The sequence below is a fragment of the Sus scrofa genome, chromosome 16 (assembly GCF_000003025.6).
Source record: "Sus scrofa isolate TJ Tabasco breed Duroc chromosome 16, Sscrofa11.1, whole genome shotgun sequence".
Lineage (NCBI taxonomy): Eukaryota > Metazoa > Chordata > Mammalia > Artiodactyla > Suidae > Sus > Sus scrofa.
Window position 1 is genome coordinate 79,277,007 of NC_010458.4, and position 16,906 is coordinate 79,293,912.

Here is a 16,906-nt window from a genome sequence, read left to right on the forward strand (position 1 = left end):
ACGCGGCTGAGGAAGGCGCCGTTGGCCGCAGGACAGGAGTGGAGTGCAGGCCCCGCCCTCCCCACGGGGCTTCGGACTCACCTCAGCCACTGCTGCATTACCTCCTCCTAGCACTCGGCTCCCCTTGGCGGGCAGCAGTGTGCACTCAGCCCGGCCCGGGATCCGGGTGCAGGCGAGGCGGGGCCCCAGCGCCTGCCTGGCCTCGCTGTGGGGCCCTGGTGGTGAGAGGCTTCAGCACCACGGACAGTGCCTGCCCGCCTGGGACCTGGGCTCTGTGGGCAGGATCCCCGAGGACACACGGGGTCCCTGTGGGCCCGTCAGAAGCCAGCCTGTGTGTCCAGCGCCTTGTCACCGGTTCCTGGCTGCGGGGGAGGTGGGGGAGGGTGGCATCGGGCGCTGCGGCTGCGAGGGCCCCACACAGAGGGCTGCTGGGGACTTGGCTCATGGGAAACAGACATGCAAGAGTGGGTGCTTCCTCCTGAGGCGGTCACAGGCTGCCTGATAATTGGCCTTTCTGTTCCTCCTGAGGCCCTTTTGACTGAGAAAGTCTCCAAGAATCCAGGGCGGTTTCTGAGCCACGCCTGGACGGGCCGGCCGCCCGGCCCGCTTTCTCGGCCGTGGCTCCCGGCCGCAGAGAGTGGGGTGGGCTGTGGCTCTGTGACTTCTCTGGGCATCGTGTGGCCCAAGCCTCACAGACAGCCCCCACTCTCCCTCAAGGTTCAGGATCACGTGCGGTCAGGACAGACCCTTCCCGGGACCCCGGGCTCCAGGTAGAGAAGGGGGCTTCTGTGGCGCGGGGCTCCCTTTCCATTTCAGGGCGGAGAGCCCGTCCACGTTTCCCTGGAGACTGGCCCTGCCGGTTCCCAGAGTCTCGAGGCGTGAGGCCCCTCGGCAGCAGGGTGTGGCCCGGCCCTCCCGGAGGCCCCCTTGCCCACGGACTCGCCAGACACAGCACGCGGCCCCCACACCGGCCCGCGTGGGCCTCCCACCCCCGCAGGGCCAGGAGCTGGATGGCAGGCCGCCTCCTGTCTGGACAAGAGCCTGGACTGCGACATCAAAGCCGAGCTGGGCCGTGAGCTGGTCTGCAGCGCGACAGTGTCAGGAAGCAGTGACCACAAGTCTCGGGGTCGGGTGAGAGTGTATTGCGGTGACCTCTGCAGCCACACAGCTTGTGCCCCCGCCCCAGCAGACACCACACCCCCCTCAGCAGACGCCGCCCCCCTGCAGCTCTGGACGCCTGTCCTGCGGTGCACTCGGCTGCTTCTGTCTGCGCTGGGCGAGCAGCTGGGCCAGCGCCACCCCCGGGACCCACAGCGAAGGCAGGAAGGATAGGAGCACACAGGCCACCTGCACCCAGCCCTGGTAGGGCTTCTCCTCCCGTGAGGGGAACGCCTCCTGTGGAGACACAGGCCACGAGGTGGGCGTCCGGGGAAGTTGACAGGTGGTCCCCACTCTACCTCCCAGACAGGCAAGGCTAGCCCTCAGCCGTGGGAACCATGAGTTGTGGGGCGGGCTCACCCCACCCTTTCTGGAAGCAGAGCAAAGTGGGTAGAAAAGGCACCCCGCAGAGCTGCTCCCTGGGGCATGGACGACTGGGGGCTCGGGCTGAGCCCCGGGTGGGGCGGGCTCCGAGAGAAGCCCTGGAATCTGGGCGCCGTCTTCTGGAGAAATCGCCCAGGACCCGAGGGGCTGCCCGGCCTCAGTCTGCCCTGGCTGCACCTGAGGGTGTCGGGGTTGGGGGACAGCGCCACTGCTTGAGCCAGAAGGCCCTGACATGGACCTGACAGGACAGCAGTCACAAAAGTTCCAGAAACCTAAGGCCACTCCTCCATGCCTGCCAGGCCATCTGGGGCAGCACCTTCCTGGGGAGAATTTGGGGTTTTTTATTTTTGTTTTTGTTTTTTGTCTTTTTGCCTTTTCTAGGGCCACTTCCCATGGCATATGGAGGTTCCCAGGCTAGGGGTCTAATTGGAGCCGTAGGCACCGGCCTACACCAGAGCCACAGCCACGCGAGATCTGAGCCGCGTCTGCAACCTACACCACAGCTCACGGCCACGCCGGATCTTTAACCCACTGAGGGAGGCTAAGGATCGAACCCACAACCTCATGGTTCTTGGTCGGATTCGTTAACCACTGAGCCATGACGGGAACTCCCCTGGGGAGAATTTGGAACAAGGTGCTTCCACGCTGCAGAGAAGGGGTGGTTCTGAGCCACCAGACGGGGCAGGTAGGCCAGGCCCACACAGCTCAGAGCACAGCCCACCCCGGGGTGGACACCTGGGCCAAGAGCTGGGCCAACGGGACCAGTGCCCACATGCTGAGCGCCTGGGTGGCGGTGTCTCATCTGAGACCAGGCTGAGCGTTCTCAGCTCGTGGGAAGCGTGGCTCTGCACCACAGCCGTACAGAAGGGCCCATGGGGACCCGGAGGCCCTCAGCACCGAGGAACTGCTCCTGTCTCCCTGCCGCTGGCCGAGGCCCTTGTCCAAGGTCGCTGGGGCTGCTGGAGTTGGCGCTGTTGCCCCAGGGGCACCAGAGGCCCAGGGATCTTGGGTCCGAGCAAGGCGGTCACATGGCCCTTAGAGTGCCGATGGCCACTGCGAAGGGGCTCTGGGCCCGGGTGGCACCTACGTGCTGGGGGTTCCAGGCCCTGTAGCTTGGGGGCCTGCTGGCCAGGAGGGCGAGGTATGCCACCAAGATAGTCAGCAGCAGCAGGGGGCTGACCACCTTCCAGGTCACCTGCCAGTAGAGGCCAGGCCGCCTCCCGGTCATCCACGCTACGTCATCGCAGAACCTGCCACGGAGACAGTGCGCTCAGCCAACAGCCCTCGCTGTCACTGAGATGTGGCCCAGGGGGCTGCCCCCCGACCTTTGCCCCCACGTCTTCAGGACGAAGATGACCCCCAGGGTAGGGGCAGGTCGGGGGGACCTGGCTCTGTGAGGGGCAGCGAGGCCCCTGCTGGCCGGGTGCTAGGGGGAGGGAGAGCCGCCCCAGGCCCCTGGGGCGGGGACAGAGGCCCAGGAGGGGCAGGACATGGCAGAAGCTATCACCCCTGCAGGGAGCATGTGGGAGCCGATCCCCCGCCAGCCCCCCCCCAGCACCCACTCCCCGGCCCCACGCTTCATGGCGCCTGAGAGGCCCCTGCCAAGGTCCCACAACCAGTTGGGTCCAGTCCAGGGCCCATCACCGCCAGACCGCTGCCTCTCGCTCCTGTCTCTCACGACGCCAACGCCCCACCTCCCCAGGCACCCTGTCCCCTTGCCCACAGAGCAGCCCTGGAGGCCCTGGCCTTTCAGCCTCCCAAGAACTCTTAGAATACAAGGTCAGTGGCCACAGCTTCCAGGGTCATCTGGGCAGAGCTGTGGTCAGCGTGGCAGGTGTGAGCACAGGGGTGGGTACGGTGGTAGCACAGGGTTAGCATAGGTGTGAGCACATTGTGAGCGCAGGGGTGAGCACAGATGTGCGGCAGGCCCCGGCCAGGTGCTGGTGGGCAGGACCAGTGTGGCGCCTCCTCAGAGGCCTCCAGGAGGGCAGGGCCTGGAGCCCTGGGTGGGGCCTCCCAGGGCCCGAGTGTCTGCCTGTCCACCTGCGCAGCTGGAGACTCCGTTTGTCGCCAGCCTCCCCACAGCCAGGTGCGGTGGGTCCTGGGGGCATCTGTGGACGGCTGGGAGCTGCCCTGGGGTCTGTCTGGGGCGGAACCTCGGATGGTCCCTATTGGCTGTGGCTGCCAGAAAGACCGGCTGCCTGATGTCCACACGTGTGTCCTTGGGGACCCTTGGAGCCGGGGGGGGGGGAGCCGACTCACCGTTTCATCCCATAAACATAAATGACACCCACGACCTCGAAGAACGCAAGGAAGATCAGGTTCAGGGAAGCCGCGTGTTGGTCAAAAATCTCGAGCCAGTAGTTTCCCGACTGCAGCGTGAAGCCGCTGGCCAGGAGGAAGCAGGCCAGGCAGACCAGCCCTGGACAAGATCCCACGCTCGGGCGTCTGCCCCATCCACGCCTCCCCGCCGTGGCCCCACGCTGCACCTCGGGGCTGGAGGACACACGGGGATGGGTGTGGCCCCAGCGGACCGTGCGGAATCGAGTCCCCGCCCGCCCTGAGCCCCGACCCCCGACCCCCGACCCCCGACCCCCGCGATGACCCGCGGGCCATCACGTCAGAGCGGTGGGGACCAGCCCCACCGGGACGGGGCCAGGGCCCTCGAGCCCTCGTGGAGGAGGGCGTCTGGACAGGGCGGCCAGGCCCTGCCGGCAGGCCCGGCTGGCCACTCACCGGTCAGGACCTCCTTGGGGACGCGTCGGGGCCTGACCCACTGGTCGAAGAGCGGCGTGAGGATGCTCTCCATGTTCCCAAACATGGACGACAGGCCGAGGCTGAACAGCATCCCGAAGAAGAGCACGGCCCAGACCGGGGCCCCCGGCATGTGGAGCACGGCCTCCGCGAAGACGATGAAGGCCAGGCCGGTGCCCGAGGCGCTCTGCAAACGCAGGTCACGCCCCGACCCTCAGGCGGGGTCCTGACCACCTGCAGGTGCCCCTCCGAGCGGGGGAGCCTGTGCCTCTGAGCCACCTGCAGCCGGCAGGGGACGCAGGGCTGGGGCCATCAGCCCTGCCACCTTACTGCCCGCCCAGCTTGCTGCCCCCGGTCCCCAGCATCTGCCGACCCTGCATGTGGCTCTTGCGTCCAGGGCCTGGCCCTGTGGCCGTGCTCGGCTGTGCTCCCTGGGCCCTGGGCACCAGCAGCGCCCTCTCCCGGGCCCCCCTGATCCCTGGACAGGGCCCACGGGACATGCTGCAGTTAGGCCGCAGGGTTTTCAAGAAGCTCGGGGAAGCCGAGGCACAGGTCGGCCTAGAGTCCTCCTCTCCTGAGCCTGGGCAAACGTCTGCAGCCATGGCCCCTGCCAGGCCCCTTGGGTACCTTATCCAGAAAGTCCTCCAGGTGGCAGACCTGCAGGGGGAGCCTGGCCACCCGCTCTGGCTGGGTGGCGTTCAGGTGCGAGAGGACAGCTGCGTAGTCGTCCCTGGAGACGCTCTGGTCCGGGAGATCGAAGGCGTTGAGGAGGAGGAGGATGTTTCTGGGGGGGCAGGAGGGGGTGAGCAGACCCCCGGGGGCCGGCACCAGGCAGGGTGCCCCTTGGCCTCTGCACACCCAGGGGGTGGGGGAAAGGCTGGCTCGGCCCCAGGGCCCGAGGCCTGGAGGGAGGCGCTCCCTGTGGGTACGAAGGGGCCGCGCCGTTCACCAGGCGTGCCACTACAGCCTCTCTGGAACATTCCAAGAGGGTCACGCTCAGCGGTGCCCGGAGGGCTGGGCCTCAGGATGCCAGGGGTGTGGCCGAGTGGGGTTGGAACAGGAACCCGGTAACTGTCCCCTGCAGCCGCATGGGCACTGGGACACTTAGCAGCACCCCGAGTGGGGGCCTGCACACCTGGCAGGTTCTAACTAGGGAGCCCTGTGTGGAAGGCCACCAGCAACCACCTAACGCCATGACTCCAATGTGGAGCCATCGTACCTGCGTCAGCTCCTGGGGCTGGTGACAAATGACCACGGTCTGGCCCTTTAAAACAGCAGGAACTCAGCCTCTCACGGCTCTAAAGCCAGAGCTCATGATTGAGGTGTCCCAGGGCCCCGCCGCCTGGGGGCTCCAGGGGAGGGTCCTCCCTGCCTCTTCCAGCTGCCGGGCCTCCGGCATGCCCCAGCGCCTGCCTCTGCTGTCCCGTGGCCCCTTCCTCCATGTCTGCGTGTCCCTTGCTGTCTTACCAGGACACCAGCCGTTGGATCGGGGGCCCGGCCCGTCCAGGACGACCCCATCCTAACCGGCAGGGACCCTAGCTCCGGACCAGGTGCCATCCCAGCTCCCAGGAGGACCCCCCCCACTTCCCCGGGGAAGCTGGCCAGGCCTGGGGAGGGACACTGCGCCCCAGAGCCGAGGGCGCCGGGCTCACCCGTCCAGGCAGCGCCCGTGGTCGTTGGCCGCTTTGAAGCCCAGGACGGAGAAGACGGCGATGGACGCGTACAGGGAGGTCATGCTGTTGACCAGGGCGATGGTCACCGCGTCCCTCTCGCAGTGGTTCCTGGGAGGTCCCGGGCGTTACCAGGGCCTCTCGGGGTGGGGGCGGGGGGGGCTGCTGCCCTGCGCCCCAGGCGCCCCCACTCTGCCCCTGGACCTGCCTCTGCTCCGCCCAGAACACATCTGAGGATGTCTCGGACCCCTCCCGGGGGACCTCTTCCCCAGGGACCCCAGCCTGAGGCTGCTCCTGGCATAAAACACTCAGCTCCCGCCCCTGGGGCCTCGGGGCAGCAGGGAGCAGAGGGCAACGGGGTGGCGGGGGGCAGGGCACCGTCATGGGTTTGGCTGGTATCGTCTCCAATGAGATGGGCACATGGGCTGCTGCAGAAACGCATCAAGCCCTGGGGCGCCCAGCTCACCCCCCACCCCCGCCCCCGGACCGTCTCCCCTCCCTGTCCCTGGGGCCCCTGGCCCCACCCACCCCCGCCCCGGAGGAAGGTTTAAGTGCACCGCTGCCCAGAGCTGCGTGGTTTATGATTGTTTGCCCTGCATGGGAGCCGCTAGGCACGTCTGTGGCTCCTGTGACCGCGGGGCTGACACGGGGTGTTCCGCCTCCATGGCCACGTACACCACTCACAGGTCGCCTGGTTACGCCTTGTCCCGGGGTGCGACTGCCCAGGCGCTCTCCCTGCAGCTCCGGATCTTGCTGGAAGCCACCCCAGGGCCCTAACCCGCCCCCCACCGCCCTCTGCGGGTGACTCAGGAGCTGCCGGAATCCCAGGTCTGTTCCTGTCAGACGCTCACAGCAGATGGCCCGCCTCCCAGCGGGTCACCATGAAGGGCTTGCTGTGCCTCCGGAGTGGGGCCCCGCCCCCGGCCTGGCTACCTGGGTGGGTTGTAACTTGCAAAAGCGATGTGTCCTCCGAAGGCCAGGGACAGAGAGAAGAAAATCTGGGTGGCCGCGTCCAGCCACACCCGGGGATTCCGGAGGACCTGCATCTGGGGAGACGGGAGACCTGTGGTCAGCAGATAAGCCGCCCCGCCCAGCATCCTGCTCCAGGACCTCCCCAGGGACCCTCGGGACCCCTCCCACGAGCTGGCCACCCCCTTGGGACCCAGGAACCCGTTAGGACCAGGTGTGAGGGACAGCGGATGCCGCCAACTCGGGCTGCCTTCTCATGACAGGCAATGACCCTGGGTCCCTTCCTCAGGGGACACATGACCCTGAGAACGTGGGGGCATCCCTCTCAGGGCTGGGGGTCAGGTCTGAGCAGCTCGGACTCAGAACGTTTGGCCTGGTCCTCCCAGGCCGGGGTTTTGAGGACTTGGGAGTGGGCCGTGAGCCCAGCCCCTGGCGCTCCTGCTGCTGGACCAGGTAGACCCCTCTCCCTGCAGCTGCTCGCACACTGGGGCCCTTCCTTCCCCAGGCAGGGAGGCTGTGCAGCCCCGGGCCCAGGACACTGGGTCCCAGACACTGGATCGCTCAGGGCCCCTGGATCCAGTGGGCAGGCCCTTTGGCGCTCAGACTCCCCGCCTGGTGGGGTCGCGCTGCTGGACGTGGTCCTCGGAGAATGCAGGGTCCGAGTCCCCAGCGGCCTCTCCCCTGAACCTCCCGTTTCACGGAGGCCCCAAGTCCCAGACCAGGCCTCCTCCTGCTCCCTGCCCTGCACCCCAACCCCCCGGGCTGCCCTCCCTGGGGCCCAGGGGCTCACGTCAGGCGTGAACAGATGGAGCAGCCCCTCGGTGGCTCCCGGCAGGGTGAGTCCTCTGACGAGGAAGACGCTGAGGACCACGTAAGGGAACAAGGCGGTGAAGTAAATCGCCTGAAAAAGGCCGGTGAGGGGTTGGCTCTTCCATGAGTCTGGTCCCACAGGAAGCCCTGAGAGGCAGGCGGGGGAGACGCCTCGGGCCCGGCTGCGCCCTGGGATCCTGGGACGGGGGTCAGGGCGGTGGGTGTGGGGTCCCCGTGATGCTCAGACCTGCGGTCCTTGCCCTGTGGGGCGGCTGAGGGGGCCGATGGAGCCCACGGTCGGGCCCCCCGGCACCAGAGTCTCTCCCTTCCCCGCAAGGCCCCCCGCTGGCCGCTCTGCTCGCCTGCCCACGCCCCCTCCCCAGCAGGACCCGTCCCAGCTGCCGGGCTGGGGAGGGCTGCGCGCTCTGTTTCCGCAGAAACTAAACTTGCACATGGGCGCCCCTTCCTCCTGGCCCCGGGGACACCCAGTGCCTCTTCGGGACGCTCCCAGCGGGATTATTCAGGGTTTCCAGACAGCTCGTTGGGCCTGACGGCTGCTTCGGAAATTCTGGTCTCCAGCTCGGAGCCCCTCACTCGAGAGTAATTACCCCCCTCACACAGCAACCGAGAGAAGCGCGGCAGCACGCAGACCGGCACACCGCTGCACCCTCGGGCGGGAGGCCCTGCAGAAACGCATGGAATTTCATCGCAGTCCCTCAAAGGACAGACATATACCATACTGGACTTATCCAGGCCCAGAGGGAAGCGGGGGTGGGGGGGGACCCCGTGTGGGGTGCACCTCAGAAGGCAGGCTTGGGAGCTGCTGGTTCAGGATCACAGCTGCGTGGGAACCGTGTCAGTATCAATGTATCTTTTTCTCATCATCTGAGTCTCTTTAAAAGACAATCGACTGTTCAAAACCACGTTACCAAGCATGCCCTTGCTTTTTATAACGCCTTGTAAATCCCATGTGTGACTTGGGCACGGGCTCCGGAGGGAGGGAGGGAGGGTGAGGCTGAGCGCGGCCTCTGTGCAGCGACGCAACCTCCAAGATAGGTCGTGATGCTGCAGCCCTGATTCAACCACGGGGTGACAAGGCAAAGACACTCAGAACAAGCATGGAACAGGAACAAAGAACAGAGCAGACCAGCAGAAACGAATACAAGATGACAGGCTAGGCGTTCCCATTGCGGCATGGCGGAAACAAACCCGACTAGTACCCATGAGGACTCAGGTTCAACCCTGGCCTCAAGATTGGGGATGCAGCATTGCCGGGAGCTGCGGTATAGACCGTAGATGAAGCTCAGATCCTGCACTGCTTTGGCTGTGGCTCAGGCTCGCAGCTGTGGCTCTGATTAGACCCCCAGCCTGGGACTTCCACATGCCACAGGTGAGGCCCTAAAAAAACCAAAAAAAAAAGAAAAAAAAAAGAAAAAAAAAAAGGCTAGACCCAACCAGATCAATAATCAATTAAATGTAAATGGTCTAAAGACCCCAAATGGAAAAGTCAGGGGTCGTGGGAATGGATAACAAAGCAAGATCCAACTACACAGCTTTCCTACAAGCATCACACTCGAAACCTAAAGCAAAGAAAGAATAAACGCCCTGTGCTGAATTAGGCACGAAGGCTGGAGTGGCTGTTTTCACGCCTCCGTGGACGTCAGGGCAGACTACAACCGAGGGGATGAGGCTCACTGAAAAAGCACCAGTTCTCCAGGGACACGTGCCCGTCCTGATGTCACGCCCCCCCGACCGAGCCTCAGAACCCCGAGGACAATGGTGACAGAAATGGGGCGGGGTCGTCTGGAGCCAGAGGGGGACGGGGATTGGGGTCCGGCCTGTGGGCCTTCACCTTCCCGGCGGTCTCAATGCCTCTGATGACACACAGGTACACCACCGCCCAGGAGGCCGCCATGCAGAGCAGCAGCCGCCCCTGGACGGCGCCACTGTCGTTGATGTCGGGCGTGATATTCAGCGTCTGCCGGTACCAGAAGTAGGTCACGGGGCTGGTGTCCTGGCACTCCTGCACGAGCCCTGGAAGCGGGAGGCCCGTCACGGAGCTGCGGCCAGAGAACCCCGGGCACACAGCAGGACCACTGCCACCTGAATGGGGTGCAGGGAGGCTGGCCGCCCGCGGCGGGGGCCCTCCATGCTTCCGTTGCCCTGGGCGCCCAGCATAGCTTGTGGGGTGGACACGGGAGCCTCCAGTCCAGACACAACCTGGTATCGGCCGGAGGCAGGGTGGAAAAGAGAGAACCCACTGCTGGAGCAGACCTGAGAACCGTGACGGTGCCCCCGTCTCGGAGGTCTGCCCAGATGGCGCCCTGGGCTGGGGTCTTCACCTGAAGGCGATTCGGGGAGAGCAGCACCCGCCCTCACCCTCTGGCCACCCGTCTCTCGAGCGGCTTCGAGGGCCCGAGGCTGCTCTGTGAAGCAGCACAGCATCCGGGGCCCTGGGACCCGCCATGACCAGGCATCAGCAGGCAGGGGTGAGCAGCCCCAGCTTCGAACGCGTGGGCCGGGGCCGGGCTGCAGGCAGTGAGCAGTACCTGTGCGGTTCAGGTCAAGCGGGCAGGTGCTCCAGGGCAGCGGGTGTTGGAAGGAGTTGAGAAGGTACCACAGCACCCAGGCCAGGATGGTGTTGTAGTAGAGACTGACCAGGAGGGACACGGTGAAGCAGCCCAGCCCTGCGGGCCCGGCCGCGGTCAGTGCCTCCCTCGTGGCCGCCCCAGACAAGGAGTCCCGCACACTGCCCGCACTGCCGCTCCCCTAAGCTGTCCCGCGGGCTCCCGCTACCGCCCGCTGGCCTGCAGAGCTTTCGGCGCCTCTGCCCGCGGGACACCTCTCATCCTCCCTTCTGGGCTGGGCAGCTCTCCCCCGCTTTCTAGGCTACATCCAGACGGGGCTTCCGGACGGCCCGCAGCCACCTGGGTGTGTCACAGGCCTGGACAGTGAAGCTTGGAGCCCCTTTCTGCAGCACCCACCTCAAAGGTGCCTGGGGGCCGGGTCTGCGGGGAGCTCCCGGGACACGTGTGCCCAGGCTGGGTGACTCAGGACAGCCTGCCCTGCCTCGGGGCTGTGCTGCCGGGACCCACCCCTTCACGTCAGGGCACCTGCTGTGTCCACAGGGAACACAGACCGTGCTGTGAGCCAACACGCAGGCACCCAGCGCGATGGCACACAGACGTGCCGCCCACCCCGGGGCTGCGGGCAGGGGCAGAGGGAGGTGCGTACCCACTCCGCCCAGGTAGGGCGAGATGGCCCTCCACACCCCGATGCTGCCGCGGCGCAGGCGCTGGCCGATGGCGAGCTCGACGTGGAAGAGCGGGATGCCCTCGAAGACCAGCGCGATGACGTAGGGGATGAGGAAGGCCCCTGTGGAGACACAGCGTCAGCGGGCCTGGGGGAGGGGAAGCACCCGTGGCCACCACGATGGGGCCCCGGCTTTGCGGTCGTGCAGCCGCCACCTGGCATCTGTTGGCGGCTTTCACCACAGCCGGGCTGCGGTTCTCACTGAGCCCCGTGACCCCTGGTCCTGGACCTCCCGGGGCAGGAGCTGGTCTGCGACATGGAGCCTTGGTGGGGGCAGTGCCTCGGAGGTCTCTCAAGCTCTGCCCTGAGCTGAGCCAGGGACCAGCCCTCCATCCCCTCACCCCAGTCTGGACGCTGGGAGGTGGACCCAGCTGTGGCGGGCGAGGGCGCCACGGTCCCGGGGCCTGGTGGGTACAGCAGCCTTTCTGAGCCACAAGGCAGCTGGCCAGAGTGGGTGTGGGAGCTGGGGGCCGGCCTCCCTGAGCCCACAGCCCTGCCAAGCCTGTCAGGGAGATGCCAGATCCTGGCGGGAGCCCCTGGATGTCCCCACGCCATCATGGGGGAGGACCGGGCCCCAGCGGCAGAGCTGGCAGCATTGGCATCTCGGGCCCCCAGGGCTACAGGTCCTTCTGCCTGTGACCCGCCATCTGTGTGACTATGTGCGGGGGCCGAAGGTAGCTGCCCCCAGCTGCACAGCCAGGTCCTCCCCCCCAGGGAGCAGCACAGGCGGTTAGGCCCCTAACCCATGCCATGGCTGAAACAGTGGGCACCTTCCTTCCCCTGCTCTGCGTGGGAAGCTCGGGTTCAGCCTCCAAGAGCCGCTTCCATGAACCCCAGGCCCTGGGTCCTGGGCCAGGGCAGCCTCTCTGGCTTTTTGTGTCTCTGTTGGATTCTTTGACGCAGAGTGGGGGCTCTGGAGAGAGCGGGTGGCCCTGGGGCCCCCAGCCCATGCTGGTCTCTGACAGGTGTCATCTATCCAGCAGCAAACAGGAAAAGGCACCTGCAAGGAGAAAGCTGACCACTGGACAGGCTCAGCCGGGATGGACGTATGTGCCGGATGCCCAGGCAGGGACAGCAGGACACCCGTGGGCTGGGGCTGGGGGCTGGAGGAGTGTGAACAAAACCGGGAGCCCCTGGGGGAGGAGGCTGGTTCCAGGCCGGGACCCAGGGCCCAAGCGAGCTCACCATTGGCCCTCCCCACTTCCCTCCCCGTCCCCATCCCATGGTGACATCTCGTGCAGTCGGGCCTCCTGGCACCCTCGGGCCTCTGGGCGCACACCTGCGGCATGACAAGAACAGACACTAACAGCCACACGGGGGTGCCCGGCTGGCTGGCAGGCAGGGGCTTGCTCCGCTGTCTGGGAAGGGCTGCAGCCTCCAGGCTGGCCGGCTCCTGGCTCCAGGTTACCCTGCTCTGAGGGGAGGCCCCAGCCGACGGGCCCAGGTCGGAGGCGCTTCGGGGCTGGCTGAGGTCAGTAGGACAGGGAGCACCCAAGGAAAGAGCGCGGGGGGGGGGGGGTCTCTCTCGGAGCTGCGTTTCCACGTGCAGGGAGAAGGGGCGGGAGCACTTGTGACCACGAGACCGAAGCCGAGGGCTGAGGTGCCTCTGCCCTGCGCATTTGAGCCCCAGCAGGACCGCCCTGAGGACAAGGACTCAAGTCACACACCGGGCTGGGGCCGCGCCCCGGTCCAGCCTGGGCACCTGCTTCCCTCCCACCGAGCACACAGGAGGTCCGGGTGAGCGGACGTCACGCCGTGAATCATTTCTGCTGGGCTTGACGGGGGAGCATGGACCCATGAGGGCCAGCGGTGGGGGAACCCTGGGGCCCTGGGCGTTTCCTAGGGGACGGCCGAATCCACTCTGGCTGGCGTCAGCCCTTTACCCTCCCTGGTTTACGCTCCTGGAGGATGGGCTGGTGCCAGGGGAACCGACCACGTGACTGGCTCTTTCAGCCCCAGCCCGCCTGCAGGGAGACTGAGTTGACCACTGATGAGTGGTCCTTTACTCAAGGACGCCCCCACCGCCCGCCCGAGGCAAGCGGAGCTGCTGGGAGGGGGAGCAAGGGGCTCTGAGCCCCTCCCGCACCTCGACCTTCCCCGCTTTCACAGGCCGGGTCCTGAGCTGCGGCCCTCAGAGCAAACCTGTGAGCCCAGGGAAAGGTTCCCTGAGTTCCCCGAGCCGCAGCAAAACACCAAACCTTAGCAGGGGGCTCGTGGGGCCCCTCGACTTTGCAGCCAAGGTGCAAGAAGCTGTAGGTGACTTGGGGACAGGCTACTCCAGGTTGGCGTCCAAGGGGGGCCAGCCTTTTGGGGGGAGCCCTAGCCTGTGGGGTCTGCGCCAAGTTCAGGTGGCGACAGGATTGGGTTGCGTCATGGCACCCAGTGGGTGTCTGCTGAGAATCGGAGCCCTGGTGGGCGCGGGGCTGACCGAGGCGCTGGTGCCAGGACCCACAGCCCATCGGGAGCAGCCACTGTGGACGGCTGGCTGCCCTCAGTGTCGCCCCCCGGGAGGTCCCACACCCTGCGTGAGAGGTTCTGGCCTCAGCACACACACTTCAACCCGCTAAGGAAGTGTCGCCGAGAGAAAGCAGGTTCTGCCCAGAACAGCAAGAGCCAGGGCTGTGGAGAACCACCCGGGGTCTTCACAGACACGGCACAGAGCCGGGGTGACGCATGTCGTCACGGGGCCTCCTGTTGTCAGGAGCGGGACGGGCCTCCCAACCCAGCAGGACTGTCCACGCCACACCAGTGGCCCAGCTGGGCGCCCGTGTCCTTGCTCACAGGGGGATGTGACGCAGCAGCCTTCAAAGGAAGAGCGAGCGGGGGCTCGCTCTGCCGGGCCCGAGGCGCGCGACAACGCGGCAGGACTCAGTGCACCATTCGGCGTCCTCTCTGCACAGGAGTCCGGGACAGGGCAGCGCAGAAATCGCGGCCTCTTGATGGCTCCACCTTCCTGGCTTCCTGGAGTGCATCCCAACCCACAGCACGTGTCAGAGCCCTGCGGTCGGCGGCCTGCGTCGCCACTGGGCTCTCGCGGTCCTACCATCATCCTGTGACTCACGGCACCAAGCAGCTTTTGCCGCAGGGGGACACGCGAGTGACTGAGTCACTGCACGTTCCTCTCTAAGTGTTCTGCTGAAGTGTCACCCTCCTTTCAAAGGGGGATGAGGACTGGGAGGGGAACACAGGCGTCAGAGGCGAGGGTGCAAATCCGGTGACACAGGCTGATGGCCTGCCTCTCCCCTCAGAGTCCCCCGAGGGGGTCAAAGCCGACAAGGGGCCCCGTGCGGTGTAAACATCCTGTGACCTTTGGCCAGAGCTCCCACATCTGGAAACAGATCCCACAGAAGCGTCTCCAAGGCCCCGGGCACAGGTGGAGCCGGGCGGCCCTGGCCCAGGGCACTGACGGCCTTGCTGCCCGAACCTCGGGAGACACAGGCAGCAAATGCGGCAGCAAGGATCCCAGAAAAGTGAGGTCCAGGCCCTGGGGCCCTGGTGGCTCTGAACAGAGGGTCACATTATGGTCAGGGATGCTTTCGCAGATGGTCGGACCCCGGTGTGTGGAGCATCGAGGAGGCCTGACCCGCCAAGGGCACGGGGGCGCCCTGGGGCCCCAGGCCTGCCGCCTGTGATTCGGGGTGTCCTGTGCTTTCCGGGCGCCTTCAAGGAGGTGCTGGCCAGCCCAGCCAGGAAGGGCAGTGCGGGCGCCAGGAGCCCCAAGCTCCCGCCGGGTGGAGGGTGCCTCGAGGTCCGACCCCCACACGGGACGAGGCACCTGGAAAGCTCCCATCCGGGGTCTGCAGACGACATCGGGCCACGTCCCACATCCATCCCCAAGGGCAGCAGTCCTGCCGGCCTGGGGCTTCGCGTCCCCAGGAGGGAGGCGACACCAAGAGAAGCAGACCATGGGGTAAGAAGCGCCCCAGGCAGGCTGCCCCGGGCCCTGACCACGGGCTCTGACCAAGCGCTTGGTGCCCGGAGCCTGAGCTGAGAGACGACTCTGGCTCTGCCTGCAGCCGAGGCTCCTGGGCTCGCTGTCCAGGGCTTGGCAGCAACGCCGCAGCTCCCGTGAAGGGGCCGGGCGGCCTGGCGGGCAGCACCGCACCCCCCAGGCTGACTGGGCCCTGGCAGGGGCACGAGAGTAGGGACCGACGGGCAGGAGGGCGCAGGCTCACCTCCTCCGTGGGTCTGGCACAGGTACGGGAACCTCCAGAGGTTGCCCAGGCCCACGGCGAAGCCCACGCAGCTGAGGAGGTATTGCAGCTTGTTGTCCCACTGGGGCCGCTCATCCTCCGCGCTGGCCGAGGGGGGGTCTGGCCCCGCTGCGCACGCCATGCCCGCCGCCCGCTTCTGGCTGCTGGGGTTTGGAAGCCGAGAGCTGTCTCCCCCGTGGGTGGGACTTTTCATTATTTAAAGGAAAACCGGTGGAGCCAGTTAATTGGTAACAGCGGGTCCTGCTCTCACCATGCAGCCCCTCCCTGACCCATGCCCTCATCTGGCCCGTCCTGCCCGATGCAGAATGCCTGCAGGCTGCAGCCACCACCAGTGCAAGGCCACAAGGACCCCGATGCTGGGGCACACTTGGTTGTTTCTATGACAGCGGTTTACTTTTTTATTTACTCGATTGGGAGGTAGTTGTAGATTCATGAGTGGCTATGAGATACGAACCGCCCAGTGCCCATGTGCCCAGCTCCCCGCCGTGAGACCCATGTGCCCAGCTCCCCACCGTGAGACCCGTGCCCCCAGCCCCCCCACGAGACTTGTGCCCCCAGCACCCCCGGGTGACATCTTGCAAATATCTTGCCGCATCACAGCCAACAGGTCAGCTGAGGACAGGCAGGTCCGTCACCGGAGGGTTCCTCTGTCCCCCTGAGGCCACCCCCTGGGGTCCTGTACCTGCTCTCTGTCCCTGTAGCTTTGTCATCTTGAGAACGAGCTTGGGGAGGCCTGGTCCCCTGGAAGCCCCTCGGCCAGGTGGGAAGAGCCGCCCCTGTAGGGCCCGTCTGCGGCTCCCCGACACGCTGAGCCGTGAGCAATGAGCGGGGGGATGCCTGCCCGCAGGGGTCTGGGTGACGTGGCATGAAGGCCGTTTAATTTTCCAAAGAGCATCCCAAACGTCTCAAACTGCTTGAATGTGAGGCTTCCTCTGGCTCCAAATGCTCCTCTTCCAAGGACGGGCGGGCCGGATCCAGAAGGCACACCCGGCCCTCTGCCCAGGGAGTCCTCGCCTGGTCTGGGCCCAGCGTGAGCCGCGGAAGGGCTGGGCCCTGTATCCCCAAGGGGCTCCCGATTGCAGGTGGGGTGGCACGGGGAGCGGGCTCGGCCAGACGGGGGCCACATGGTCCTCCCTCAGTTCGGAGCCCCCCACATTCGTGCTGGGGAGGACCAGCAGACTCGGCTCGGCCCAGGCCTCCCACTGGGGGCTCCCCGGACACGTGGACCCCCCCCCCCGGCTCGGACAAGCCAGGCCCCACACCCACGGTCTCAGTTCCCTGAATGTGGCGCCTCTCAGCTGTGTGGCACGGCTCCACACATGTGGGCCCAGGAGACAGGTTTTCAGAAGGAGTCCTTTTTGGGTGAGAAGAGGGAGAATCAGAGATGCAAAGAAGTGGGGGGAAGGCAGGTGATGGGGGGCGGCCCAGCCCCAAGTTACCTGTACAGGCCTTTCCCCGTCTCCTCACCCAGCAACCTGACCAGCAGCCCCCCAGTGTCCTGAGGCCAAAGCCCACCCACACCCCGCGGTTCACGGAGCGCCCCAGGCAGCCTGCGGTGCCCTGGGCTTGGTAGACACAGCAGAACCGCAGTCCCGCACGTGCCTTCAAGGCTGGGGCTCGGCTGCTTGCTCACTG

The 16,906-nt window shown here is 66.3% G+C and overlaps 1 protein-coding gene across 3 annotated transcripts; it reads right to left on the reverse strand.

Annotated features, from left to right (window-relative positions):
- SLC6A18 (solute carrier family 6 member 18) lies at positions 1,120-15,457 on the reverse strand. 3 transcript variants are annotated; one of them, XM_013984949.2, is made up of 12 exons: positions 15,233-15,457; positions 10,980-11,120; positions 10,295-10,432; positions 9,598-9,779; positions 7,726-7,836; positions 6,900-7,006; positions 5,949-6,077; positions 4,924-5,080; positions 4,279-4,483; positions 3,805-3,964; positions 2,630-2,792; positions 1,120-1,395 (listed from the first exon to the last, which is right to left on the reverse strand). In XM_013984949.2, exons 1-12 carry the CDS (start codon positions 15,390-15,392, stop codon positions 1,204-1,206), a joined length of 1,845 nt encoding a protein of 614 aa, XP_013840403.1. In that variant the 5' UTR covers positions 15,393-15,457; the 3' UTR covers positions 1,120-1,203. The 3 variants fall into 3 exon arrangements, with proteins under 3 accessions (XP_013840403.1, XP_005672682.1, XP_005672683.1); XM_005672625.3 differs by having other exon boundaries at positions 6,900-7,012; XM_005672626.3 differs by having other exon boundaries at positions 1,122-1,395; positions 4,954-5,080; positions 6,900-7,012.

Excerpts from the sequence above, each read along its gene's own strand:
- SLC6A18 (XM_005672625.3), bottom strand. The coding sequence starts at position 15,392 with ATGGCGTGCGCAGCGGGGCCAGACCCCCCCTCGGCCAGCGCGGAGGAT. Across the intron at positions 10,433-10,979 it reads GCCCTACCTGGGCGGAGTGG|GGCTGGGCTGCTTCACCGTG; the intron begins GTACGCACCTCC and ends CCGGGCCCGCAG. Across the intron at positions 7,837-9,597 it reads GCATTGAGACCGCCGGGAAG|GCGATTTACTTCACCGCCTT; the intron begins GTGAAGGCCCAC and ends GGCCTTTTTCAG.